Source organism: Epinephelus lanceolatus, chromosome 22, assembly GCF_041903045.1.
Source record: "Epinephelus lanceolatus isolate andai-2023 chromosome 22, ASM4190304v1, whole genome shotgun sequence".
NCBI classification, from domain to species: Eukaryota; Metazoa; Chordata; class Actinopteri; order Perciformes; family Serranidae; genus Epinephelus; species Epinephelus lanceolatus.
In genome coordinates this window covers 7,583,152-7,610,675 of record NC_135755.1, presented here as the reverse complement: position 1 = coordinate 7,610,675, position 27,524 = coordinate 7,583,152, and the positions used below count along the sequence as shown (strand labels likewise).

The window sequence follows — 27,524 nt, the reverse complement described above, 5'->3', positions numbered from 1 at the left end:
TTGTGCCACGAGACCACTTTTTTTGGACATGCTATATTATCAAAACAGTTATATTTACACTCATTCTGTTTGTTTGTAGGGATGCACAGTATCCTGAAATATATGCACATATATTAGTTAGCAACAAAACTATAATAGCCTTGATGTAGTGATCCTGAATATGAAAAGTGGCTCATCTTACCCCGGTCTCCCCTAGCTGTTCAACCCTATTATAACATTTCCCGTCATCAGTGGAATGTCGGCCATATACCTCGTTTGACCGGTTGATGTGAGCAGCCAGAGAACTCATTTGAAAATTGTCTGTCAAATTTTGTGCTGAGTCATGTAGACCGGTCCTACAACACAGAGTCCCGGTGTGGCATTAAACTTCCTCGTCAGTTCATGTTGTGAGTGTTAGTTGAAGTCTTCCTCTAAATCTCTCTGAGTCTTCATATTAAAATCATAAAGTGAAGGCAGCTGCAGTTTTCACAAGCAGCTTCTCTCCACCGACCACAGTGCATGATAGGCAGTGTACAATTTTAAAACCATCACACAGTCCACACAGAAACAATCTCACTACAGTCAAATCCACCTTTTTGACCACCGAAACCAAAACAGCTCATTTCTGTCTACTAAATGTAAGATCACTTACAAATAAGTCTTTTATCTGCCAGGATTTTATTTCAAACCGCAATATTGACTTTTCTGTCATCACAGAGTCCTGGTTAAATCCAGATGACTGTTCCCCTCTCATTGAGGCTTCCCCTCCAGATTATTCATTTTTCCACCAACCCAGATTGACTGGCCGGGGGGGTGGACTGGCAGTTATTCGCAGAAATGATTTTAGCTGTTCACCACTCTCTCTTGGATCATATTCCACCTTTGAGTGTCTTGGATTTATTTTAAAGAGCAAATCGCCCATTCTGTGTATTTTAATTTACAGACCCCCTAAAGGTAACTTTGGTTTTATCCAAGAATTTTCAGAGTTTTTATAGGGCACCATTTTAAAATATGACAGAGTTCTTATCCTTGGCGATTTTAACATATATGTGTGTTGTCCGTCATCATCTTTATTTGCTTCTGATTTTATTAATCTTTTAGATTCTTTTAGTTTGTCTCAATCTGTGAAGCAGCCAAGCCATCAGAAAGGACACACACTTGATCTTGTGCTCTCATATGGTTTCTGTGTGGACAATGTGAACTTGATCGATTTTGCAGTCTCTGATCACAACGCAGTGCTGTTCCAGGTTCAACTTCTCTCTCTTGTTCCCAGTCCCAGAGACAGTGCAGGAAGGCGGAGAGAAGATGGAAAAAAGACAAGCTCAGTATCTCACTTGCCTTTTTAAAAGATTTCATGTTCTTTTATCAGCGCTCAATCAAGGAGGCAAGGAACAACTATTTCACAAATCTGATTTCAGAGCTAAGTGACAATCCCAGAATTCTTTTTAAAACCGTCAACTCTGTCATTACTCCCCCACCCAGCTAGATGATGCATTCCCAGAGAGATGTGAAGAATTTCTGAATTATTTTCGGAATAAAATAGTTCAAATTCGGCAACAATTCAATGATGTCATCAGTGAGCCTGCTGATAACTCCTGCCCACCTTCAACCTTAACCCATTTCTCTGAAATCTCTCTGTCAGCCCTGGAACACACTGTTGCACTTTGTAAATCATCCACCTGCCCTTCAGACTGCATTCCCACTTGGTTTTTAAAAGAGGTATTCCAGACGGTTGGTCCAGATATTTTAGCCATTATTAACAGTTCTCTCACCTCAGGCATTTTTCCTACTGATTTTAAACATGCCATTGTTTACCCTCTTTTAAAGAAGCCCTCCCTTGATCCATCTGTTTTAAATAATTTTAAACCCATCTCAAAGCTGCCGTTTTTATCTAAGATTTTAGAAAAAACTGTCTCAAACTAGTTAATTTCTTTTAAGAACAATAATCTGTTGTTTGAGAAATTTCAGTCTGGTTTCCGCTCTCTACACAGCACTGAGACTGCTTTGATCAAGGTTTCAAATGATTTACTGCTTGCAGCCGACTCAGGCCAGTGTTCCATTTTAATTCTCCTTGACCTCAGCTCAGCTTTTGATACAGTGGACCACAATGTCATGATCAACCGTCTGAAGAACTATGTTGGTATCAGTGATGTGGCTCTGGATTGGTTCATCTCTTATCTGTCAAACAGGTCCTTCTCCATAATAATCGGTAACACCTCCTCCTCCAGTGCTCCTCTTCTTTGCAGGGTCCCACAAGGGTCGATCCTGGGCCCCATTTTATTCACCATTTACATGCTACCTCTTGGGAAAATCATCCGTAAACATAATATCAATTTCCACTGTTACGCAGATGATACCCAATTATATGTCCCGCTGAAATCTGGTTCCACCGACGTTTCACACATTATGTCCTGTCTTACTGAGATCAAACACTGGATGTCAAATAATTTCTTACAGCTAAATGACTCCAAATCAGAAATGATCATTATCAATCCCCACGGCCACAGCTCTAGCAGTTTCAGTAACCTCTCCTCTGGTCTACATGCCCTCTCTGACAATATTCGAAATGAGGCCCATAACCTGGGTGTCATTTTCGACTCTAATCTGTCCTTTGACACCCAGGTGACCAAAGTTCTGCAGTCATGCTTCTCTCATATCAGAAAGCTCACCAAAATCAAATCATTCCTCTCCCCTGCAGACTTAGAGAAGGTTATCCATGCTAATGTAATGCTCTTTATTCTGGCATCAGTAAGCGAAACATACAAAGACTTCAGTTGGTACAAAACGCCTCTGCCAGGTTTTTAACAGGCACCAAGAGAAGAGACCACATCACACCAATCCTTGCAGCCCTTCACTGGTTATCTGTGAGTTTTAGAATTGATTTTAAAATTTTACTGCTTGTTTTTAAAGCTTTGAATGGCCAGGCTCCAGCATATATCTGTGATCTTTTAACCCCCTAAGAGCCTGATCGCTGCTTGAGATCCTCCAGCAGGTCCCTTCTAATGGCTCCAAAAACCTGCATGGTCACTAAAGGTGACCGGGCCTTTGCTGCTCGGGCCCCTCAGCTATGGAACTCCCTGCCTGGAGATCTCAGGCAGGCTAACTCAGTATCCTCTTTTAAATCTCTTCTGAAGACTCACTTTTATCGTTTGGCTTTCTCTTAACTGTTGGCATTTTTAACTTTACCACTGTTTGTATTATTGCTCATGTATTTTATCTGTTAATCTGTTTTTATTTTTATTGTTAAGCACGTTGTAACTTTGTTTTGAAAAGTGCTATACAAATAAAGTTATTATTATTATTATGATGGGAAACTCTCTGCTCTCTACTAATCTAATCAAGTTTCTGATAAATGTTTATGTTTACTCCCTGCTAGTTATCTTCACTTGAGGCAGAATAAAGTTGGTCCATTTTAACATCAGTGTAGTTTTAACCGTCCAGTTTATTAGCTGCTGTAATTAACACTAAATACACTGATTGTTAACAAGTGTTCATATTTCCAGTGAATGAAGGGAGGAGCAGAGAGAAGACAGGAACATGAAGAAAGTAGAGACTTAGTTCATCATTTTAGCATTTTGTTTAGTGGAAGGTAAAAGATTATTTATTGTTGATCATTTCAATTTAGAGCTCCTTTTTATAGGAGAAAAACTACGACACTATCAACTTCCCACCTATAATATTACCATATCATTTTAGTCACTTTGTATTTATGAAAATAATAATCCTTCAATAAGTCTAATCAAATCATCTTTACAGTGAAACATAAAGAAAAGTTTGGATTCAACTTGATTAGTGGAGAGCAGAGAGTTTCCCATCATGCACTGTGGTCGGTGGAGAGAAGCTGCTTGTGAAAAGTGCAGCTGCCTTCACTTTATGATGCTCCTACTTTTCAAGTCAGTATTCATTTTGATTCTTTGTGTTATTCTACAGAAGTAGAAGCAAAGCAGCGCAGTTCACTCTTCAGACCAATAGGTGACAGTATGACAATTGCCCACTCGTGGTAAAAGCATAAACAGGAAGTTGCTGAAATGTGAGAAAACAAGTGTGTTTTCAGTCTTTCCCCTGAATTTCAGATATGGATCAGACAACTTCTGATTGCAGTATGGTTCAGCTGCGTGTCACTGAACCTGCTGTTGGACTGTTACTCATTTGTTGGAAGTGAAATAGATACAACTGGTGATTTCAGTTAGCTTTTGAAACGGAAACACAGCATTGCATGATGGGATATGCGCCAGCTTTTCATCAGTAAAATGTTACTAATCTTTGTAAGCCTTGGTGCAAAATGTGTCTTTGGTGTTAAATTCCTGTAGATTATCAGCACCTGTATGGTCTCTGGTTTTGGTCATTTCTATATTGCAGGCACCATCAGTTAGCATGGTAAGACTGTGAATAACTCCCCTGCCTCTGGCTCTCATGATTTGCCTCTAAAAATTGTATTAAACGTCCAGGATATTACTGCGTCAGAGGTTCTACACAAAAAGACATAATCGAATAATACGATTATACAACGGGAAGCCCAATACGAAAACTGACCCAATACGGACATAAAATTCACAGACAAAACACTAACAGACTCAGAGATATTACTCTGACACAGCCTACTGGTCAACGATCAGTGCAAGAAGCACAGGGAAAACACACAGAAGCGACAACAGCGTCTCTTGGTGTTCTTCCGAGAAAAAAGTTCTGACCTAAGATCAGGAAACACTGTCCTGCTTATGCACAGATCGTCACATTGTTGAAGACATCCAAGGTAATGTGTGAGTGTGTTGATGTTGGTGTTTACTTTAACCACTGGCGCCACCTTGTGGCAGAAATATATTACTGCAGCTTTTGTTCTTTGAAAAGTCAGGCCTACATGTGTGCAGGAGAACAAATAAGCTTTCCATTGCTGTGGTTGTAGTTGACATAGTTTTTAGTGCTGATGCCTGGTGTCCATCAGTTGTGTGTGATAATCAGGATAATAAATACAAAGGAGTATTGTGATGACTAAAGACAGACTGTAGATTGTCTCTGTGTCACCTGGAATAAGTGAACTTTGATGTCATGTGTTTGTGACTCTTCACCTCTGTCTCCTCTCACAGGGAGAAGATGATGTGCATCATCCTGCTGCTCATCAACCTGACCTCCTGTGTCTGTGGTTAGTTTACACCTTCACTTTATTATCCACAAACACTAAAGACTAAACACACTGTCAGACTGTTGATTTTTGCTATCATGTATTACCTGTGGTATCTTTCAGCTCTTTAGTTTTGCAGCCTTCCAGCTTTGTTGTAAATAAGAGCACACTGTTATTCAGTCAATCAGTCAAACTCTCCACACAAACATCTATAGATGGAGTTTAAAGGCTCACATGTTAAAGTTGTCACTTTGTCTGCTCCTCACTTTCCCTCTCTGTCTCCTCAACAGGAACATTTGTAGTCAATGTGACACAGACCTCCTATCAGGCAGAGGAGAACCACAACATCACACTGGAATTCACCTTCACAACTAAAACTTGCAGCTCCCTTAAGTATTTATATATTAATTGTGATAGGAGAAATAATCTCAGCGCCTCAGTCCTGTTTCGTCTACATGGAGGTGTTGAGGTCCCAGAGTCTCAGGATGAACAGTTTACAGGACGAGTCCAGTGTGACAAAGACGTCCTCAGAGAGGGACGACTCAGACTTCATGTGTCCAGACTCAGGACTGATGACTCAGGACTGTATGAGTGTGCAGTCGTCACAAAGTATGGGAGGAACTCTGCTACATGTCGGCTCAATGTCACTGGTAAGTTGATTCAGTAGAACTTTATGAACAAGTTTATGATAAATAAGAACCTGAGAAGAAAAGTGTTGTGAACTTGTGTTATCAACAATCCTCACCTTCTTGCAGTATCTGTGAAATATGTTACAACTTAATCTGTTGTGGATATTTAGTTTTCTTTGTTAGTCAAATGTTTTTTCTTCACATGAATGACACAGATTTGTTTGGTCTCTTTACAGCAGCGAGGGATCGACCTGAACCTCAGACACCAAACACAACAAGTCGTCCACAGCCAGAGAGTCGAGGAAGGATCGGCCTTTACTGTGGACTGGCAGCAGCAGCTCTACTGAGTGTTTGTTTCTGTGTATTAATTCACCTTCAGTCCAGAAAACAAGATTTGTACTCACACTCCAGTGGAGGATTTAAGAAAAGTTCATCAAATGATGAGAGGAAACAGTTTGATCAGGAATGTTATGGAGACAAAACTGTTTGAATTACGTTTTATACCACAGAGACACAGAAAACGTGACGTTCACACTGACTGTCAGGTGATAAAACTGTATATCAGGACACATCAAACACACCAACAGGTAACCATAGCAACAGCTTTAATGCTTTACACACCACACATGAGTAAAATGACTGCAAACAATCTGTGACAGTTGATGATGATGTGAACTGAAGACACTTCACATCTGCCTGTTGTGATGTGTGTGTCTCTGTGTCGGACTCTGCTTTGCCTTCAAAGATTCTTTCACTAAATGACCTGATGAGAAAGGAAACATCTGTGCAGTCGTGTACACGTTGAGTTTGTCAGAGGAACAGCTCATCAGGACTAACAGGACTCTCTGTGAATGAGTCATCAGAGCACTGATCCACATTTGACTCTTAAACTCTGAGACTCTCTCCCTCCAAAGTCTGATTTAAGCACCAGAAATACTTGTTTACTGAACATTTGTTGCTTTTATATATTTATTTATTTATATTATTTATTTAATTGCTCAAATTCTTTCAAAACAGCATTATTCAATATATTATTACATTTATCATTGATCTCTATGTGCTGTTGTTTTTCTGTCAGAATAAAGTGTTACAATGAAAAGTCTTTCTTTTAATAAGGTCTTATAGTAAAGACAGTTTTTATTGATCTCTGTGTGTTGTTGCCTTCATTGTTCATTGTGTCATTGTTACTAGTGTGCTCACTGATCCATTCAATGTTTTAAAGATGTCTTTATACATGTCCTGTGTGCAGCTTAAGCTAAGCACAGAGAGAGCAAAACTATCAGCACTGAATCAAATATAATACAGTTTGAACTTCACTCTCCTGTGGAGGTTTCACAAAGTAGCTTGAATGTAAAATCATCTATTTCCAACCTGATGTTGCTGCTCTAACATCCAAACAGCCTCCTCCTCTAGCAGCCATACCTGGGGCCTCATGTAGAAAACTGTGCGCAGAATCCACACTAAATGTTTGCCTAAGTACCAATGAGGAAATGTACCTATGCCCAAACAATACTCTGATCAGTGGTTCTTTAGGGTAAATCACAGCAACGACCAAGAGGAAAACCAGGAAGGAGGACAAATGTCTGGGCTCCAAACATTCTCGGCTCATCAGATATCCGTTACGTCTTCTCCTTGATACCTGGCCATTGCTGCTTTAGTCGAATTAAGTGCATACTGTTGTAATGCAGGACAAAGGGAATCTCTCAGATAAACTTACAGCAGAAGGTGTTTGTGATCATCAGTAACATTTAAAGAGCCTGATGGTCTAAATGATCACAGCTGTAACCTGCAGACAGGTGAGCATTTCTAAACAACAAGAGCTCCCTCTGCTGCTCTTTGTCATTAATACACCTGTTAGCAACAGGCAGATCTGAGGAGTCTTCAGTGAACACAAAGGCTTCATTGCATCCAAGTACATGATGAAGTGTAAAAGGAGGAAGTAGAACATTTATGGGTAGAAATGTTTTCACTCTTGGTTCCAGGCTTGCCTGAAATATCAGCTGCTGCAGACTCCAGTCAGGACCAGTCACAAAGGATTACATCATCATATGAGCTCAAGGTGACAAATGTTGGGAGGACCATCACCAGGTCAACTTGTGTAACATGTCACAGATGTAAACAGCCCACTGTATCAGCCAATAGCAGCGGCCTGTCAGGCGTTAATAGAGGAGGTGCAGCTGCTTTCCATTCAGGATTTTTTGAAACTGTCATATCTTATTATTCTGTTGTTAAAACTGCTTTACATTTTCTGAAGAGTGCATTATGACTTGGTTAAGACTGGAATCTCAAGGTGTATGACTCGGGACCTGACTCATGTTTTGCCTGTCTTGATTTGGGACTTGAGTGCAGAAACTTGAGCCTGACTTTCAGACAGTGACTTCATCCCACCCCACTCTGCCACATGCCACAGGCTCATGATCTACTGCAGTGTGCAGTTAAATGGTTCAGTGGCAGCATGTGTAGTGGGGTCAAGAGTCAATCCAAAATGTAGCTAAGAAATATGTCACTATACTGAAAAACATTTGCATCATATCATATTGTACATCACGCATGATAATGTATGCATATAAAAAGAAATGTTCCAGAGTTTGATATAAAAACTTTTATTTTTGTATCAGAAATGACAGAATAAAATGTGCTGTACAAGTACTTCCTGTGCCCGTGTGTGTATTGTGTCAGGCAGCATAATGACATGATGGATAGACAGATGAAGTTCATGAATGGCAAATGCAACATTAAAGCAGCCAAGACACACATCATGAAACCAACAATATAAAGGACACTCTAAGAGGCTGAATATTAACTGCAGAGCAAGGAAATAAAAATAAGGACCATACTCCTCAAAATCTGGCGCTTGGGCAGTGACTAACGGCGTCTGAAACCAATGACGTAAGGCGTCCTTTAACGTTGGCTTGACACAGTTGCTGTTATAGTTTAATAGCGCCCAGTGGCATCAGGGGGAAACACGGTGGGGCAAGGATGAAAGTGAAGGCCACGAAAGTCCAACTGGGGCGGGCAGGAGGGGTGGTGGATGGGTCCAACAAACACAGTTTATTCTGAAAGAGACTGTGTGTAAACGGTTCATTCATAACAGTAACAGCAGCGTCATGACAGAGAGAGGTATATGAGTAGTGATTCGTAAAAGACCACTGAATTACAGTAACGTAATATTTGGTCATTTGAAGTAGAAATGATGGCTTAAACACCAACATGACATTAGTATAATACTGGGAGGTATATTGTAAACTGTATGTATAGTGATTTGACTACTGTATTACAGTAACCTAATATTGGTAATTTGAGGTAGTCAGACCAAATCTGACAACTTTAAAAACAACAGAAAGGATGGCTTAAACCAGTGGTTCTCAATTGATGGGTCACGGTCCAAAACTGGGTCAAGGTCCATTCTGAATGGGCCCCAAGTGCCGTTTTACGCTGCAGAGTGACAGCAACGGACTGCTACTTGACAGAGACAGCAAACTATATGTTCATGAGATGGCCAAACACAAGGACCTTCAACTAATAACTGAGGAGAAATATAAACCCTGTGGCTGGACCAGTTGGGAACCACTGGCTTCAACATTAACACAACCTTGGCATTAGGAGGTAGTGAAACCAGAATGTAAAAGAAACAAAAGAAAGGATGTTAAATATTAACATTTCAACACATGATGTATTTGAATCATTAAAATAGTCATCAGACTTCTTTTCTTATCTGGGTAAAGATCTGATTTGAAAAGCTGATGCATCAGCCACTTGTGCAAAACTCTAGGCTACAAGTGCTGTTGTCACTACTGTAAATAAACCACTACCTACATAGAGCCCGATCCTTCCTCGGCTTGCTGATCTTGATGTCTCCTTTACAGGTTGATGGCTGGCAGCTGCAAAAAAGGGAGATCATTCAAATGACTTCTTTACTGCTGGGTAGCTTAATGCATCAGAATATATTAGATGATCATATTTTGTCTAAATCAATCTGGAGCAGAGGAGGCATTGAGTATCAGAAAATGGAAACACTCAAGTCAAGCACAAGTTCCTCAAAGCTATACTTCAGTACTTAAATGAATGTACTTAGTTTAATGTCACCACTGCGCACAGAGAATTATTATTGGATTCTGTAGCTCTGCTCAGCTTTTTAGCATCTAGATTTTTCTGTGAAAGAACAAAGCAGCCAGTGATGCCATCTTACCTGTAACACTAAGGTCACATGTCTTGGTGCGACTATCACTGTTAACACCAATGATAAAAGTATAGATGCCTGTGTCGCTGAGCCTCAGACCAGTGAGGACACATTCAATCCGTCCCTTCTTGGCGAGCTCTAGATCACACTGAACTCGTCCCCTGTAGAGCTCATCTTGATACAGCGCAGCCTCAAAGTCAGTGTCATAAAGGTAAATTGTCCTCAGTGGCTCCCCATACAAAATGTCTATGTATAGTGAGTCAACAGACACGGCAGTCTTGACAGGGAAGCGCCATGTCAGTGTGATGTTACTGTGTTCCTCTGCCTGGTAGACGTCCTGAGTTACACTGGCTGTGGATGGAGTCACACCTGGAGGGGTCAAAGGAGGAAACACACACACTGAGTAAAGAAACCTGAACAACAGGCAGAGAGATCACAAAGAGGCTGTAAAACTCTTCGTAAAACGTCCTGATCCCCACTAGGGGTCGCCAGAGCTCCACGGGTGGACTTAATCAAACTGTTGTTTTCTAAAGCTTAAATTATGATTCAAGACATGACCTCCTCACATGTTAAAGGCACAGTCAAGACCTGAACACAAGCTGTATTTACAGAGCCTTCACTCTCTGCTTAACAGCCTCGTGCTGTGTTACAACAGTATGCACTTAATCCAGCTGAAGAACTAAAACAACAATGGCCAGGTATCAGGGAGAAGACATAACGGATATCTGATGAGCCGAGAATGTTTGGAGCCCAGACATTTAAGGGTTAAACCTTAGTAAGTGTCATCACTTGAGCAGTGGTATCTTCTGCACAGTGAACTGACAGTTTGTGAAAGCAGCAACAGCAAACAATCCTTCATGATGAAATCTATCACTACTCACGACGAACTGAACTCATGAACTAAGACAAAGAGTCCATTTCCCTGTTGTCGCCACAGATGAAGTTATGTAACAAAAACGTTTTCTTGGCCACTCCTTCCTCTCAGTCACACACTGCCTCTCTCTCTCTCTCTCACACACACACACACCTCCCTCACACTCTCTAACTTTCACTTTCACTTGTGACTTATTGATTGTGGAAAATTACTGAAATCCATCAGTTCAGTGGAGATGAGGAAACCTATTAAGTGAATGCAGGTGATAGTGAACCAATGATCTATTTCTCATCCATTGGGAGTCAACTGTAAGCTCTACCCTTTATTATATCAAAATAAGGAAAATCCCCTAAATGTAGAATGTGCTACAGGATGAGGAACAGACAGACCACAGTGGTGTGTGTCCCATTTTCGTTCCTCACTGTTGTGTCTCAACAGAAGCAATCCAGGAGGACTTGGCAGCAGGTCAAGATAAAATATAAGAATATCCTGCTGTCTCTGTCTCTGTGTCTCTCTGTGTGTCCCTCTCCTTCTCTTGGATGCACTCCTGATATGGCCGCTGTCAGCTGACCTTGCATTTGCTAGCCAATTGGAAACAGAGCAGGGTGGGGATGGGAGGACAATCACATATCCATGTACAATCTTTTTTAATGCCTCAGTTTCATTTTTACAGTTTTGTTCTTATTAGTTATTTAATGTTTTTTGATTAATTGTTATATATTTTATGATCTACATATTATTTTATCATTATTGTAAAACACTGTTGACTCTGTGAAGCACTTTATAACTTTGTGTAACACAATGTTTGTGTGTATGATTCCCTTTGTTTCTGTGGTTGTAGAAAAACACCACGTCACATTATAAAGTTATTTCCTCATCATTAATGCAACATGTAAAGCAGTAATTTGTAACTGTTTTCAGAGGCAATAAAGTTCATTATAATTATCTTTGTTGTTGTTGTTGAATTCTTTTAGTTCTTGAAAACACACAGTTGTCTGATATGAACAGATTTACACACACAAGAGTCATAACAAGTTTTCTCTTATAAATATAGATTTATTTACACTATGTACACATTATAAACTGAACACAATACATTTTACATGATAACAATAACCATCAGTCGGCAGAAGATTATTAATGAACGTACAATTCTCTCAGAATTCTGTCGTCTTGTTGATTCAAGAATGTTTTTAAGACACATGATTGATAACAGCTGCTGCATAAAAACATATATTTCACATCACATGTAGTTTCTGACACAGATGTTGGAGGGAGAGAGTCTCAGAGTTTGTCTGGTGTTTTTAGGACCATGACTTTATGCTCTGATGACTCATTCACAGAGGGTCCTCCACACAGAGTCCTGTTAGTCCTGATGGGCTGTTCCTCTGACAAACTCAACGTCTACACGACTGCACAGAAACGATCCCTCTTATCAGCAGATTTAGCAAAATGAGCTTTGAAGGCAAAGCAGAGTCCGACACAGAGAGTCAGTAGAGCTGCTGCTGTCAGTCCAACATAGAGGCCGATCCTTTCCCAACTCTCTGGTTGTGGACTCTCTGGTTGTGGACTCTGTGTTGGTCTCTGAGGTTTGGGCTCATCAGCAGCTGCTGCAAAGGACAGAAAATAAGCTCAGCAGACTGACAGGGAGAAAACCTGTTTTTAGTTTAAAGAGAGCTGGAAAATGATCCTATTCTGCATCTTTTCAAGTTCAAACAGAAAAACAGTCTCTGGTTCTTCTACTGAATCAACTTACCAGTGACATTGAGCCGACATGTAGCAGTGGTCCCACCATAATGTGTGGACACTTCACACATATACAGTCCTGAGTCATCAGTCCTGAGTCTGGACACATGAAGTCTGAGTCGTCCCTCTCTGAGGACGTCTTTGTCACACTGGACTCGTCCTGTAAACTGTTCATCCTGAGACTCTGGGACCTCAACACCTCCATGTAGACGAAACAGGACTGAGGCTCTGAGATCAGTTAACAGTTCACAATAGATAAAAAGGGAGTGGAGGGAGCTGCCAGTTTTAGTCGTGAACATCCACTCCAGTGTGATGTTGTGGTTCTCCTCTGCCTGATAGGAGGTCTGTGTCACATTGACTACAAATGTTCCTGTTGAGGAGACAGAGAGGGAAAGTGAGGAGCAGACAAAGTGACAACTTTAACATGTGAGCCTTTAAACTCCATCTATAGATGTTTGTGTGGAGAGTTTGACTGATTGACTGAATAACAGTGTGCTCTTATTTACAACAAAGCTGGAAGGCTGCAAAACTAAAGAGCTGAAAGATACCACAGGTAATACATGATAGCAAAAATCAACAGTCTGACAGTGTGTTTAGTCTTTAGTGTTTGTGGATAATAAAGTGAAGGTGTAAACTAACCACAGACACAGGAGGTCAGGTTGATGAGCAGCAGGATGATGCACATCATCTTCTCCCTGTGAGAGGAGACAGAGGTGAAGAGTCACAAACACATGAGATCAACGTTCACTTATTACAGGTGACACAGAGACAATCTACAGTCTGTCTTTAGTCATCACAATACTCCTTTGTATTTATTATCCTGATTATCACACACAACTGATGGACACCAGGCATCAGCACTAAAAACTATGTCAACTACAACCACAGCAATGGAAAGCTTATTTGTTCTCCTGCACACATGTAGGCCTGACTTTTCAAAGAACAAAAGCTGCAGTAATATATTTCTGCCACAAGATGGCGCCAGTGGTTAAAGTCAATGAGTGCTCTCCTAGCAGCAGGTGAATGGGACTTGTTGGTGACTGAGGAGTCCTCTGGACTGTCTCTGACTTCTCACAGACTGACGACACAGTTTGAGTGCTAAAAGGTCAAACACCAAAAACATGTTCAAGTCAGGACTGACTCCTTATTATCAGGAGTTTCTCTTTACTCAACCAGTTAGGAGCTACTTTAAGCTTTAGGATGGATGTTGTGTGAATACGAGCCAGGAGTGCAGAAAATCCTAAAGTGTGAACCTGCAGCTCAGATAAACATGTTCCATGAGTCAATGTGCCTGCATATAAAGGAAAGAGAATCAAAGTGCAAATAAAGCTGTCAAGTGAATTCTATGAAATGAAAATAAATGCTGTGCTCCCTTATAAACAATAGACAAGAGAAAATATTCAAAGTTAAAGACAAATAGAAAGTGTGTCTCTTTCCTAAATGTTGCAGCTGTTGTTTAAAGTCACATAGAGGAGCTTTTTAGGTGGATCAGCTTTTAGGATGATCTGTCTTCAATCAATCACATGTCTGTTAAAGTCTTGTTGTTGAATTGTCTCTTTACTGAGAGAAGCCAGCACATTATTATCTGTTAACATCTTGTCTAATCCACCAGTCCTCACATAGTAAATCTGTACAACAGGATTCACATCATGACAACACCAACATCAACACATTCACACATTACCTGGCATGGCTTCAGTCATGGGACGAGCTGTGTAGAGAGATCTCAGTGTTCTGTGATCTGAGGTCAGGATTCCTCTTCCAGAAGAAAACAAGGAGAATGAAGATATCAAACTTGCTGTGAAAGAGATTGTTAACACTTTTGCTCTTTCCTAAATTGCTTGACAGAGGAGCAATATCGCTCTGCCATTGACAATGATGAAAAGCATAATCGCATCTGACGGTAGGCTAATGTAATTTCTAAGATTGAAATGAGTGCGCCAAGCAAAATCAACGTTGGTGATTGGATGAGCCTGTAAAGCCACTCCTAGTTGCCTAGACTTAACGTAGGGCGGTCCTACCACACAGAGTTTCGGTGTGGCGTTAAAGTCCCTGATTGGTTCATGTTGTGAGTGTTAGTTGAAGTCTTCCTCTAAATCTCTCTGAGTCTTCATATTAAAATCATAAAGTGAAGGCAGCTGCAGTTTTCACAAGCAGCTTCTCTCCACCGACCACAGTGCATGATGGGAAACTCTCTGCTCTCCACTAATCTAATCGAGTTGAATCCAAACTTTTCTTTATGTTTCACTGTAAAGATGATTTGATTAGACTTATTGAAGGATTATTATCTTCATAAATACAAAGTGACTAAAAGTCTCTCAGCTGATTGAGTCTGTCACGAGTTGAGCTGATGAAGTTACAAACAGATACTTCCTCATGTCAAACATTTAGTGTTCAGGAGACAGACAGGGGGACAGCTCTCGTCTTCAAACACCTAAGTAAGTCAAACATATTGTATAATTCAGCCTTTGTCTTGTTTTAATTGTGTCCATCAACTGTGCTTCATTTACTGTTGTTAGTTTGACTGACCAATATTTGAATTCACCGTCGACGCAGATTAGAAAGTAACTGCGATCATGTCAGATGTCCAGGTCAGTCTACCGTCATACTCCGTTTGATGCTTGTCTATTCGTGGTATTACGGTACGGGTGGTGACAGAGACGTTTGTGAGCAATGCTTTCTCCCCTGTTTCTCTCATTGATATACCAAATAAACAGTGCACTGTATTGCACATTATATGACTTTCAGTCACAAAATATTGAAGTTTTTCTCCTCTACTCTTTTTAAAAGCAGCTCTAAATTGAAATGATCAACAATAAATAATCTTTTACCTTCCACTAAACAAAATGCTTGTTCAGGATGACCCAGACCACGTCCAGGTCCATGTTCATGTTGTCAAGAGTAGCAGCACACTGTTAAATATGTTGTCATCTTTTGAAAATAAACATAAATAAAAATGTTGCTGTTTCCATTTTTGTCTGAGCATTTTTTCTGTGGTTGAAATAAATCACCAAATGACATCATGAACATTTTACTGTCTGTTATTACAGTTTTTCTCAAATGCTAAAACACAAAAGCCAATCCTCTAAACCAAATGACCAGTTGTCTAAACACATTTACTAAATCTAGCCATCATTTGCCAATATCATAAACACATTTCACATGAAGACACAATTCACAAAACACAATCCTCCGTTCTCATAAATCTAAACACATTTTTCCTTGCTAAAACACAAGTTGCAAAAGAACTCTGCTCATATTCTCAAATGAAAGCTCATGTGATGCAAAATGCTTGCCACAGTCAGCAATATTTGAACACAGTGAACACACCTGGCGTCATTCATTACACACAACGACTCAAAATTGAAGACACCTGTTGCTAATGCTGTGACCACATGTATAAAAGCAAGTTCAGAGTGCACAGTTTCCAAACAAACACAATGGATGAAGGCAGAGTCAGGGGAAGACGAATCCGAGTCAGAGGAGGGAGAGGAGCTGGCCATGAAAGAAGAGGAGCAGGCCAACGAGGAAGAGGAGTTCAAATCAGAGGAGGAAGAGGAGCAGGCCAACGAGGAAGAGGAGAAGGTCCAGGAGGGAGAGGAGAAGGTCCAGGAGGAAGAGCAAGACAACCTCGCACCATCATTACAGACGAGATGCGAGCAACAGTCATTGACCATGTCATTGTCCATGGCATGACAATGGCTGAAGCAGGACTAAGAGTCCGTCCAAACCTGAGTAGGTTCACCGTGGCCAACATTATCAGGGCATTCAGACAACACAACAGGTATTGTACTCTATTGCTTTCTTTGTCACAATACAGTTTTACAAGCCTGTGAAAGTAGTCTATTGGTTTCAAATCAGTTGTTATTGTAAAACATGTCAATTGACAACACATGTTTCTGTCTTTAGAGTTGAAAGAATGCCACATAGAGGTGGGAGGGCTGCCATATTTACAGCGGCACAAGAAACCCTCATTGTGGATATGGTTCGTGAGAACAACCTCATCAGACTCCGGGAGATCAGAGACAAAGTCATTGCCGATAATGTCAACTTTGAGAGCATTGATGATGTCAGCTTGGCCACAATAGACCGAGTTCTCCGGCGGCAAAAGATGCGGATGAAACAGGTCTATAGGGTTCCCTTTGAGCGCAACTCTGCGCGACACAAAGACCTACGTTACGAGTATGTGCAAGTAAGTATACATCCATGTTCACAGTACAGTTAGTGGACATACTGTGTTGCTCAGTGGCCTACATTACTTCTGGACAATACTGTGCTACCTGATTGACTGTTGTTCTGAACACCTGTGCACTTTCACATTTTCACAGAGGATATTACAGTTGGACGCGATGGCCAGACCTCATGAGTACCTCTTCCTGGATGAGGCTGGCTTCAACTTGCAGAAACGAAGGCAAAGAGGCCGTAACATCATTGGCCAAAGAGCCATCACTGAGGTTCCTGGCCAACGGGGGGGTAATATTACTCTTTGTGCGGCCATGGGTTCGGAGGGGCTTGTCCACCGGCATGCTGTCCTTGGGTCTTACAACACCCAACGTCTCCTCACCTTCCTAGAGGAGCTAAAAGACATCCTCCTGGACCACCAACAACACCATCCTGGGCCCGCACATCCCATTTATGTGATCATTTGGGACAATGTCCGCTTCCACAGAACAAACCAAATCAGAGAGTGGTTCACCACCAACAGTAACCAGTTTTTAAACGTCTGTCTGCCACCCTACTCCCCTTTCCTGAACCCTATAGAGGAGTTCTTCTCATCGTGGAGATGGAAGGTTTATGACAGACAACCATACACTAGAGAGAACCTCCTAAGGGCAATGGAGCTGGCCTGTGCTGACATCCCAGTGGAGGCCTTCCAAGGATGGATTCGCCATTCCAGGGGGTTTTTCCCGCGGTGCCTGGCAAGAGAAAATATAGCCTGCGATGTGGATGAAGTGATGTGGCCTGATGCAGCTCAGCGACATGATGCCGCACAGTGATTGTGGTGTGAATAAAGTAAATAAAAAAACTTCACACCCTGAACATGTTTTCAAGAGTTGTTGTGTGCAATAGATTCTGTTTTTGCATTGAGTTGTGTTACAGTAGTGTACATGCAGTATTTTCTATAGATTTATACTCTTCATATGAAACTCACAAATCTAAATGCCTAATCCTCTACAGAGATCTAAGAAGATCCGTTACTGTAAAGTTTCTAAAAAAATATGCATTGGCAGTTATGAAACAAAGAACCTTCTCACAAATTGAGCATTGTGTTTTCAATTGTTTTGCTGTAGTGTGTAATGATGTGTATAGTGTTTACATTTTTGAAAGCTTCGAGCTGCTCTTTTGGTGTGAAAGTTTGAGTTTTGAAGTGAGAAGGTGTGGTTGTGTTTATGTAGCTTTAGAAAAGGGTGTTGTGTTTAGACATTGGGGAACATAGAGGAAACGTTTGTGAAATGTGTTTTAGCATTTGAGAAAAACTGTAATATCAGCATAAAACATGACTTATGTCTGATCAGAATATGAAGTGACTTCTTTATTATGATGTATTCATTGTGTCTATTGTGTGACTGTAGGAGCATGGAGGGATTGTGTTTTACACATGTGTTACAGATGATTGGTTGTGTGTATGCACAAGTTTGAAAAGGCTTTATTTTCATATATATGACCTCTGAATGTTTAAATCATAATTTGACTCACTCAGTGAATATGAGTCATTGTAAAGTCAAATAAAAACATATGTTTAAAAAATGACCAAAAGCTTTTTCATTCATGGGAACAAAAGTTCAACACACTGAAGTAGTGCTAATTTTGTTTGTTTGTTTGTTTGTTGTTTGAGGAATCACAAAAAATCCTCCAGCTGCTGAAAAATGCTGCAGCTTTGATTAGAAGAAGTTTCAAATGAATTTTATTTAGTGATAAAAACACATTTAATTTCATTCATAACGTATGCATATAATAAGAAATGTTCCAGAGTTTGATATAAAAACTTTTATTTTTGTATCAGAAATGACAGAATAAAATGTGCTGTACAAGTACTTCCTGTGCACGTGTGTGTATTGTGTCAGGCAGCATAATGACATGATGGATAGACAGATGAAGTTCATGAATGGGAAATGCAACATTAAAGCAGCCAAGACACACATCATAAAACCAACAATATAAAGGACACTCTAAGAGGCTGAATATTAACTGCAGAGCAAGGAAATAAAAATAAGGACCATACTCCTCAAAATCTGACGCTTGGGCAGTGACTAACAGCGTCTGAAACCAATGACATAAGGCGTCCTTTAACGTTGGCTTGACACAGTTGCCGTGATAGTTTAATAGCGCCCAGTGGCATCAGGGGGAAACACGGTGGGGCAAGGATGAAAGTGAAGGCCATGAAAGTCCAACTGGGGCGGGCAGGAGGGGTGGTGGATGGGTCCAACAAACACAGTTTATTTTGAAAGAGACTGTATGTAAACGGTTCATTCCCTGCATAAACAGGAAGTGTATTTTGAAAGAAGACAATGTGTGTAACAGGCAGAATTTGACACGGCGTCCCAGAACGTCAACAGCCAACACACCCAGGGTACCTTGCATGTTGTATGTACTGTAAACCCAACATTACGTTAGCATAATCTTGGGATTAGGAGATAGAAAACCAACATTACATTAGCATAATCTTGGGATTAGGAGGTAGTAAAACCAAACTTTAAAACAAAAGAATGATGGTTTAAACACAAACATTACATGAGCATAATTTTGGGATTAGGAGGTAGTAAAACCAAATTTGAAAACAAAAGAAAGGATGGCTTAAACATGAACATCATATTAGCATAATATTGAGATTAGGAGGTAGTAAACCCAATATTACATTAGCATAATCTTGGGATTAGGAGGTAGTAAACCCAACATTACATTAGCACAACTTTGGGATTAGGAGGTAGTAAACCCAACATTACATTAGCATAATCTTGGGATTAGGAGGTAGTAAAACCAAACTTTAAAACAAAAGAATGGATGGCTTAAACATGAACATCATATAAGCATAATATTGGGATTAGGAGGTAGTAAACCCAATATTACGTTAGCATAATCTTGGGATTAGGAGGTAGTAAAACCAAACTTTAAAACAAAAGAATGGATGGGTTAAACACTAACATTACAGTATCTTAATTTTGGGATTAGAAGGTAGTAAAACCAAACTTTAAAACAAAAGAAAGGATGGCTTAAACATGAACATCATATTAGCATAATATTGGGATTAGGAGGTAGTAAACCCAATATTACGTGAGCACAATCTTGGGATTAGGAGGTAGTAAACCCAACATTACATTAGCATAATCTTGGGATTGGGAGGTAGTAAACCCAACATTACATTAGCACAACTTTGGGATTAGGAGGTAGTAAACCCAACATTACATTAGCATAATCTTGGGATTAGGAGGTAGTAAAACCAAACTTTAAAACAAAAGAAAGGATGGTTTAGACACCAACATGACATTAGCATAATCTTGGGATTAGGAGGTAGTAAAACCAAACTTTAAAACAAAAGAAAGGATGGTTTAAACACTAACATTACATTAGCATAATGCAAAACTCCAGGCTACAAGTGCTGTTGTCACTACTGTGAATAAACCACTACCTACATAGAGCCCGATCCTTCCTCGGCTTGCTGGTCTTGATGTCTCATTTACAGGTTGATGGCTGGCAGCTGCAAAAAAGGGAGATCATTCAAATGACTTCTTTACTGCTGGGCAGCTTAATGCATCAGAATATATTAGATGATCATATTTTGTCTAAATTAATCTGGAGCAGAGGAGGCATTGAGTATCAGAAAATGGAAACACTCAAGTCAAGCACAAGTTCCTCAAAGCTATACTTCAGTACTTAAATGAATGTACTTAGTTTAATGTCACCACTGCGCACAGAGAATTATTATTGGATTCTGTAGCTCTGCTCAGCTTTTTAGCATCTAGATTTTTCTGTAAAAGAACAAAGCAGCCAGTGATGCCATCTTACCTGTAACACTGAGGTCACATGTCTTGGTGCGACTATCACTGTTAACACCAATGATAAAAGTATAGATGCCTGTGTCGCTGAGCCTCAGACCAGTGAGGACACATTCAATCCGTCCCTTCTTGGCGAGCTCTAGATCACACTGAACTCGTCCCCTATAGAGCTCATCTTGATACAGCCCAGCCTCAAAGTCAGTGTCATAAAGGTAAATTGTCCTCAGTGGCTCCCCATACAAAATGTCTATGTATAGTGAGTCAACAGACACGGCAGTCTTGACAGGGAAGCGCCATGTCAGTGTGATGTTACTGTGTTCCTCTGCCTGGTAGACGTCCTGAGTTACACTGGCTGTGGATGGAGTCACACCTGGAGGGGTCAAAGGAGGAAACACACACACTGAGTAAAGAAACCTCAACAACAGGCAGAGAGATCACAAAGAGGCTGTAAAACTCTTCGTAAAATGTCCTGATCCCCACTAGGGGTCGCCAGAGCTCCACGGGTGGACTTAATCAAACTCTTGTTTTCTAAAGCTTAAATTATGATTCAAGACATGACCTCCTCACATGTTAAAGGCACAGTCAAGACCTGAACACAAGCTGTATTTACAGAGCCTTCACTCTCTGCTTAACAGCCTCGTGCGGCATTACAACAGTATGCACTTAATCCAGCTGAAGAACTAAAACAACAATGGCCAGGTATCAGGGAGAAGACATAACGGATATCTGATGAGCCGAGAATGTTTGGAGCCCAGACATTTAAGGGTTAAACCTTAGTAAGTGTCATCACTTGAGCAGTGGTATCTTCTGCACAGAGAACTGACAGTTTCTGAAAGCAGCAACAGCAAACAATCCTTCATGATGAAATCTATCACTACTCACCTACTGTAAGACAGAAGAGTGTCACAGTTAGAGAGACAGCAGCTGTCCAGCCTGACACTCTGCTCCGGATCAACCTGAGTGCCATAATGTCTCCGTCCTGTCTCTGCAGTTTGATATGAGGCCTGCTCAGAGGCTCTCTGGATCACTTGGCTAAACTCCTCCACCTCTCATCTATGACTGAAATCCTCCAGTCTCTGGCACTTCCCAACAACATCACACACTTAGCATTGGAATTAGATGAACTGAACTCATGAACTAAGACAAAGAGTCCATTTCCCTGTTGTTGCCGCAGATGAAGTTATGTAACAAAAAAGTTTTCTTGGCCACTCCTTCCTCTCAGTCACACACTGCCTCTCTCTCTCACACACACACCTCCCTCACACTCTCTAACTTTCACTTTCTTTGTGACTCACTGATTGTAGAAAACTACTGAAATCCATCAGTTCAGTGGAGATGAGGAAACCTATTAAGTGAATGCAGGTGATAGTGATCAATGATCTATTTCTCATCCACTGGGAGTCAACTGTAAGCTCTATCCTTTATTATATCAAAATAAGGAAAATCCCCTTAAATGTCAAGTCAAGTCAAGTCAAACTTTATTTATAAAGCACATTTAAAAACAACCTCAGTTGACCAAAGTGCTGTACAGTTATTGAAATATAAAATAATCATACACAAATATCATAATAAATAAAACAAAGGAAATAGTAAGGGCTCAATTTAAAAAACTAAAAATTAGATTAAAAAAGGGAAATAAAAGAGTAAAAAGAGTAAAAGCCAAGGATTCTTGCCTAGCAGGGACTGAACGCCAAGGAGAAAAGATGGGTTTTCAGTAATGTTTTAAAGTGCTCAACAGACTGTGCAGCTCTAACCTGGAATGGTAGGGCGCCACTGAGAAGGCTCTGTCCCCACGAGTAGAGAGTCTGGACCGAGGTACTGCCAGGAGCAGCTGGTTTGACGACCTAAGTGCTCTAGAAGTACTGTGAGGCTGTACAAGCTCTGATAAATAAGACGGTGCCAGACCATTTAAACACTTAAAAACAATTAATAAAACCTTGAACTGGATCCTAAAATTAACAGGCAGCCAGTGCAAAGATGCAAGGACAGGACTAATGTGATCACGCCGTTTCTTTCCAGTCAGCAGGCGGGCAGCTGCATTTTGGACTACTTGTAAACCGCGCAGTGCTGACTGGTCAAGACCAACAAACAAAGAGTTACAGTAGTCTAGGCGTGATGTAACAAAGGTGTGAATAACTTTCTCAAAATAATCTCGGGGGAGATATGCCTTTACTTTTGCTAATAGTCTTAGCTGGAAGAAGCTCGTTTTGACAATAGAGCTTATCTGCTTATCAAACCTAAAGTCACTGTCTAAAATAACACCAAGGTTCCTTGCAAAAGGGTGGCAGTGAGACTTAAGGGTGCCAATGGCGCTGTCATACCCATCTAACAGATTTTGTTGGCCAAATAAAATAATCTCAGTTTTATTTTTGTTCATGGAGAGAAAGTTCACTTCCATCCAAGATCGGATGTCATTGAGGCAGTCTAATAAGACCTGAACAGAGGCTTGCTCATTTGTTTTTAAAGGCAGATAGATTTGTACGTCATCTGCAAAGCAATGAAATGAGACATTGTGCTTTCTAAATATGGATCCCAATGGCAACATATATATTGAAAAGAGGAGGGGGCCCAAAATAGAACCCTGGGGCACCCCACAGTTCAGGGGGGAAGTGGCTGAAGAATACTGGCCCAGCTGAACAGAGAAGCTCCTATCTGAGAGGTAGGACTGAAACCACTTAAGAACAGTACCCTTAATGCCCACACAGGTGTTTAAGCGAGACAGGAGAATGTTGTGATCCACCGTATCAAAGGCAGCCGTCAGATCCAGAAGGACCAGTACTGCAGAGCTACCAGAGTCAACTGTCAAAAGAAGGTCATTTAAAATTCTTAAAAGCGCCGTTTCTGTGCTATGACGTGACTTAAAACCAGACTGGAACTTCTCGGAAATGTCATTTAGATCAATAAAAGACTGCAGCTGTTCATTAACCACCTTCTCCAAGACCTTAGAAAGAAAAGGAAGCTTGGAGATAGGCCTAAAGTGGAAAAAACTGTGGGGTCAAGATTATGTTTTTTGATGAGGGGCTGGACCACAGCATGTTTAAAGGCAGCTGGGACACATCCAGACATCAAAGATGAATTTATCAGATCCATAACACAGGGCCCAATGATATGGAAAACGTCCTTAAAAAGACGGGGTGGGATGCTGTCAAGAGGACAGTACGAAGGCCTGAGGTGCTGGACAATATCAGTTAAAGCTGAGAGAGACACTTGTTCAAATGTGTCAAAAACAGCAGGGCAAATGGGAAAGATGGCAGGATCTAATGCAGACGGCAAAAGAGAGGACCTAATATCAGAAATCTTGCCAATAAAAAACCTTAGAAAATCTTCACACAGTTTAGGAGAAGGAACAACACCATTGTGGTCACAGGGGTTTAAAAGAGTATTTAAGGTATTAAAAAGAAACTGAGGTTTATGACTATTGACTGACACAAGATTGGATAAAAACTGACTCTTGGCAGCTTTAACAGCTTTCTGATACTGCAATAGACTGTTTTTTAAAATGTCCAAAGAAACGTGTAGATGATCTTTCTTCCACTTCCTCTCGGCGCGTCTGCATACACGTCTTAAAGTGCGAGTGGTGTCATTAAGCCATGGCTCTGTGACTGGCTTAGAGCGTTTGCACCTAAAAGGAGCCACCAAGTCTAATATGTCAGTGCAAGTACAATTAAAAGTGTCTATAAACTCATCAGGAGTAAGAGTACCATAATGATCCTGAGTATGTAGCACAGAATGATTAAATGCTGCAGAAAACTCAGAAGCAGTTGAAGGGTTAATTGTGCGCACACGGCGGTCCGTGGCGCACAGTTTCACATGAGAGTGGGGCAATGTAATATGAAATAAAACAGCGAAGTATTGGGAAATATGTGTGTCACAAATCTCACTGACATTTAACTGCAGACCAAAGGATAATATAAGGTCCAGTGTGTGTCCCTTCTCATGTGTTGGATCAGACACAGACTGAGTAAGGTTAAAAGAGTCAATGAGATTCAGAAAGTCTTTCACCAAGGGACGGGATTCACAGCAGACATGGATATTAAAGTCCCCGACAATTAAAAAACGATCATAGTTCACTGTCACTCCTGCCACAAAGTCTGTGAAGTCCTTTATAAAATCCTTGTTGAACTGCGGTGGACGATAGACTACAGCGCACAGGACGGGTGTAGTAAAGTTTACAGTGAATGTCTGCAGCTCAAAGCTGGAGAAAGAGATCGACGGTGACAATCGACATTGAAAACTGGATTTAAATACAGATGCTACCCCTCCACCTCGGCCGGTGGTTCGGGGGGAGTTAAAAAAGAGACAGTTAGGGGGGAGCAACTCGGAGAACTGGATAGACTCACCGACTTGAATCCACGTCTCTGTCAGAAACATAAAATCCAATTCACGTGAAGTGAAGAAGTCATTCAAGATAAAAGTCTTGTTTGCTAGCGATCTAGCATTCAAGAGAGCCAGGCTATAAGTAATCTCCTCGCGGGCCTGTATGGAAACGCGGCGCAGAGGCCGAAGATTCCTAAAATCCACACCGCCGTTGCGGACCCGGCATCTGGGAGGGGGAACCTCCGTCGGCAGGTGAAGGCAGCCAGCGGCTGGACAGGGAGGAACAACAGGCTGGATCCAACGAAGACACAACGGCTGCACATGAGATCCTCTGACAGGATGGCGAGGATCGGTCCAACAGGTGGATCGTCTGAGGATCTTGAGTTTTACCAAGACGCCTGCCCTCTTTCCGCGTCTTCTGGAGCGCTTCCTCCGTGAGATGACAACCGGTGAGCGCAGCAGGTAAGCTGGTACAGACGCCAGGGGAGGAGGGAGACCTGAGGTTTGATCCCCCCAGTCAACGTTTGGCAGTGTTTTTTGAGATGCTCTAATGTCAAGAAGTGCTTGTTGATCACACACCAGCAAAGCAGAGGAATCTTGGCAGAGAAAACAAAGTAATATAGCAGCAAATATCAAACATAGCAGAGCCGGCCGACGGCAGGCCGCACACGCTGGCGCCATCTTAAAAATTGTCTTCAGAGAAAAGGAGACAGAAGCAGCTCAGCTATAAGACTGTTAACTGATGTGTGGGATGTGCTACAGGATGAGGAACAGACAGACCACAGTGGTGTGTGTCCCATTTTCATTCCTCACTGTTGTGTCTCAACAGAAGCAACCCAGGAGGACTTGGCAGCAGGTCAAGATAAAATATAAGAATATCCTGCTGTCTCTGTCTCTGTGTCTCTCTGTGTGTCCCTCTCCTTCTCTTGGATGCGCTCCTGATATGGCCGTTGTCAGCTGACCTTGCATTTGCTAGCCAATTGGAAACAGAGCAGGGTGGGGATGGGAGGACAATCACATATCCATGTACAATCTTTTTTAATGCCTCAGTTTCATTTTATTACAGTTTTGTTCTTATTAGTTATTTAATGTTTTTTGATTAATTATGTTATATATTTTATGATCTACATATTATTTTATCATTATTGTAAAAGACTGTTGACTCTGTGAAGCACTTTATAACTTTGTGAAACACAATGTTTGTGTGTATGATTCCCTTTGTTTCTGTGGTTGTAGAAAAACACCACGTCACATTATAAAGTTATTTCCTCATCATTAATGCAACATGTAAAGCAGTAATTTGTAACTGTTTTCAGAGGCAATAAAGTTCATTATAATTATCTTTGTTGTTGTTGTTGAATTCTTTTAGTTCTTGAAAACACACAGTTGTCTGATATGAACAGATTTACACACACAAGAGTCATAACACGGTTTCTCTTATAAATATAGATTTATTTACAATATGTACACATTATAAACTGAACAGAATACATTTTACATTATAACAATAACCATCAGTCGGCAGAAGATTATTAATGAACGTACAATTCTCTCAGAATTCTGTCGTCTTGTTGATTCAAGAATGTTTTTAAGACACGATTGAAAACAGCTGCTGCATAAAAATATATATTTCACATCACATGTAGTTTCTGACACACATGTTGGAGGGAGAGAGTCTCAGAGTTTGTCTGGTGTTTTTAGGACCATGACTTTGATAACAAACTGTTTCCTCTCATCATCTGATGAACTTTTCTTGAATCCTCCACTGGAGTCTGAGTACAAATCTTGTTTTCTGGACTGAAGGTGAATTAATACACAGAAACAAACAATCAGTAGAGCTGCTGCTGACAGTCCACAGTAAAGGCCGATCCTTCCTCGACTCTCTGGCTGTGGACGACTTGTTGTGTTTGGTGTCTGAGGTTCAGGTCGATCCCTCGCTGCTGTAAAGAGACCAAACAAATCTGTGTCATTCATGTGAAAAAAAAACATTTGACTAACAAAGAAAACTAAATATCCACAACAGATTAAGTTGTAACATATTTCACAGATACTGCAAGAAGGTGAGGATTGTTGATAACACAAGTTCACAACACTTTTCTTCTCAGGTTCTTATTTATCATAAACTTGTTCATAAAGTTCTACTGAATCAACTTACCAGTGACATTGAGCCGACATGTAGCAGAGTTCCTCCCATACTTTGTGACGACTGCACACATATACAGTCCCGAGTCATCAGTCCTGAGTCTGGACACATGAAGTCTGAGTCGTCCCTCTCTGAGGACGTCTTTGTCACACTGGACTCGTCCTGTAAACTGTTCATCCTGAGACTCTGGGACCTCAACACCTCCATCAAGACGAAACAGACCTGAGGCTCTGAGATTATTTCTCCTATCACAATTAATATATAAATACTTAAGGGAGCTGCCAGTTTTGGTTGTGAACATCCACTCAAGCGTGATGTTGTGGTTCTCCTCTGCCTGATAGGAGGTCTGTGTCACATTGACTACAAATGTTCCTGTTGAGGAGACAGAGAGGGAAAGTGAGGAGCAGACAAAGTGACAACTTTAACATGTGAGCCTTTAAACTCCATCCATAGATGTTTGTGTGGAGAGTTTGACTGATTGACTGAATAACAGTGTGCTCTTATTTAGAACAAAGCTGGAAGGCTGCAAAACTAAAGAGCTGA

General features: G+C 40.9%; 5 protein-coding genes and 1 long non-coding RNA gene across 8 annotated transcripts in view; 2 read left to right on the top strand and 4 right to left on the bottom strand.

Annotated features, from left to right (window-relative positions):
- Nucleotides 1–4,452: 4,452 nt before the first annotated feature.
- On the top strand, nt 4,453–6,839 carry LOC144459880 (uncharacterized). The gene is made up of 4 exons (XM_078164680.1): nt 4,453–4,732; nt 5,064–5,119; nt 5,389–5,748; nt 5,964–6,839. Exons 2-4 carry the CDS (start codon nt 5,071–5,073, stop codon nt 6,215–6,217), a joined length of 663 nt encoding a protein of 220 aa, XP_078020806.1. The 5' UTR covers nt 4,453–4,732; nt 5,064–5,070; the 3' UTR covers nt 6,218–6,839.
- A 1,556-nt stretch (nt 6,840–8,395) lies between these two features.
- On the bottom strand, nt 8,396–10,824 carry LOC144459761 (uncharacterized). The gene is made up of 4 exons (XR_013488568.1): nt 10,679–10,824; nt 9,917–10,276; nt 9,544–9,608; nt 8,396–8,793 (listed from the first exon to the last, which is right to left on the bottom strand). It is a non-coding gene; the product is annotated as an uncharacterized LOC144459761 (long non-coding RNA).
- A 992-nt stretch (nt 10,825–11,816) lies between these two features.
- Nucleotides 11,817–14,424, bottom strand: LOC144459882 (programmed cell death 1 ligand 1-like). The gene is made up of 4 exons (XM_078164682.1): nt 14,212–14,424; nt 13,167–13,222; nt 12,538–12,897; nt 11,817–12,391 (listed from the first exon to the last, which is right to left on the bottom strand). Exons 2-4 carry the CDS (start codon nt 13,213–13,215, stop codon nt 12,186–12,188), a joined length of 615 nt encoding a protein of 204 aa, XP_078020808.1. The 5' UTR covers nt 13,216–13,222; nt 14,212–14,424; the 3' UTR covers nt 11,817–12,185.
- A 1,418-nt stretch (nt 14,425–15,842) lies between these two features.
- LOC144458284 (uncharacterized) lies at nt 15,843–17,785 on the top strand. Its single transcript, XM_078164514.1, has 3 exons — nt 15,843–16,311; nt 16,437–16,719; nt 16,856–17,785. The coding sequence occupies exons 1-3, from the start codon at nt 15,923–15,925 to the stop codon at nt 17,522–17,524; spliced, it is 1,341 nt and encodes a 446-aa protein (XP_078020640.1). The 5' UTR covers nt 15,843–15,922; the 3' UTR covers nt 17,525–17,785.
- A 729-nt stretch (nt 17,786–18,514) lies between these two features.
- LOC144459870 (uncharacterized) lies at nt 18,515–26,152 on the bottom strand. Of its 2 annotated transcripts, none has more exons than XR_013488657.1 (3): nt 21,404–24,809; nt 20,532–20,891; nt 18,515–20,223 (listed from the first exon to the last, which is right to left on the bottom strand). XR_013488657.1 is itself a non-coding variant. In XM_078164657.1 (3 exons), exons 1-3 carry the CDS (start codon nt 25,517–25,519, stop codon nt 20,093–20,095), a joined length of 1,149 nt encoding a protein of 382 aa, XP_078020783.1. In that variant the 5' UTR covers nt 25,520–26,152; the 3' UTR covers nt 18,515–20,092. The 2 variants fall into 2 exon arrangements, 1 of the variants encoding a protein (XP_078020783.1); XM_078164657.1 differs by lacking the exon at nt 21,404–24,809 and adding an exon at nt 24,862–26,152.
- Nucleotides 26,153–26,269: 117 nt separating this feature from the next.
- The window catches only part of LOC144459860 (uncharacterized), a 64,413-nt gene continuing 63,158 nt past the window's right edge, over nt 26,270–27,524 (bottom strand). For both annotated transcript variants that reach the window (XR_013488654.1, XR_013488655.1), the window contains 2 exons: nt 26,994–27,353; nt 26,270–26,778 (listed from right to left, as the gene is read on the bottom strand). The gene's annotated coding sequence lies outside the window, so the exon portion shown is untranslated. The remainder of the gene's footprint in view (nt 26,779–26,993; nt 27,354–27,524) is intronic.

What these genes read in the sequence shown, in the direction of transcription:
- LOC144459880 (XM_078164680.1), top strand. Translation starts at nt 5,071, where the DNA reads ATGATGTGCATCATCCTGCTGCTCATCAACCTGACCTCCTGTGTCTGT. An exon ending in CCTGACCTCCTGTGTCTGTG is followed by an intron (nt 5,120 to 5,388) that starts GTTAGTTTACAC and finishes TCTCCTCAACAG; the next exon opens with GAACATTTGTAGTCAATGTG. An exon ending in ATGTCGGCTCAATGTCACTG is followed by an intron (nt 5,749 to 5,963) that starts GTAAGTTGATTC and finishes GTCTCTTTACAG; the next exon opens with CAGCGAGGGATCGACCTGAA.
- LOC144458284 (XM_078164514.1), top strand. Translation starts at nt 15,923, where the DNA reads ATGTATAAAAGCAAGTTCAGAGTGCACAGTTTCCAAACAAACACAATG. An exon ending in GCATTCAGACAACACAACAG is followed by an intron (nt 16,312 to 16,436) that starts GTATTGTACTCT and finishes TTCTGTCTTTAG; the next exon opens with AGTTGAAAGAATGCCACATA. An exon ending in TACGTTACGAGTATGTGCAA is followed by an intron (nt 16,720 to 16,855) that starts GTAAGTATACAT and finishes ACATTTTCACAG; the next exon opens with AGGATATTACAGTTGGACGC.
- LOC144459870 (XM_078164657.1), bottom strand. Translation starts at nt 25,519, where the DNA reads ATGGCGCCAGCGTGTGCGGCCTGCCGTCGGCCGGCTCTGCTATGTTTG. An exon ending in AGAGACGTGGATTCAAGTCG is followed by an intron (nt 20,892 to 24,861) that starts GTGAGTCTATCC and finishes TGACCCCTCCAG; the next exon opens with GTGTGACTCCATCCACAGCC. An exon ending in ATGTGACCTCAGTGTTACAG is followed by an intron (nt 20,224 to 20,531) that starts GTAAGATGGCAT and finishes CCTTTTTTGCAG; the next exon opens with CTGCCAGCCATCAACCTGTA.
- LOC144459882 (XM_078164682.1), bottom strand. Translation starts at nt 13,215, where the DNA reads ATGATGTGCATCATCCTGCTGCTCATCAACCTGACCTCCTGTGTCTGT. An exon ending in CCTGACCTCCTGTGTCTGTG is followed by an intron (nt 12,898 to 13,166) that starts GTTAGTTTACAC and finishes TCTCCTCAACAG; the next exon opens with GAACATTTGTAGTCAATGTG. An exon ending in ATGTCGGCTCAATGTCACTG is followed by an intron (nt 12,392 to 12,537) that starts GTAAGTTGATTC and finishes TGTCCTTTGCAG; the next exon opens with CAGCTGCTGATGAGCCCAAA.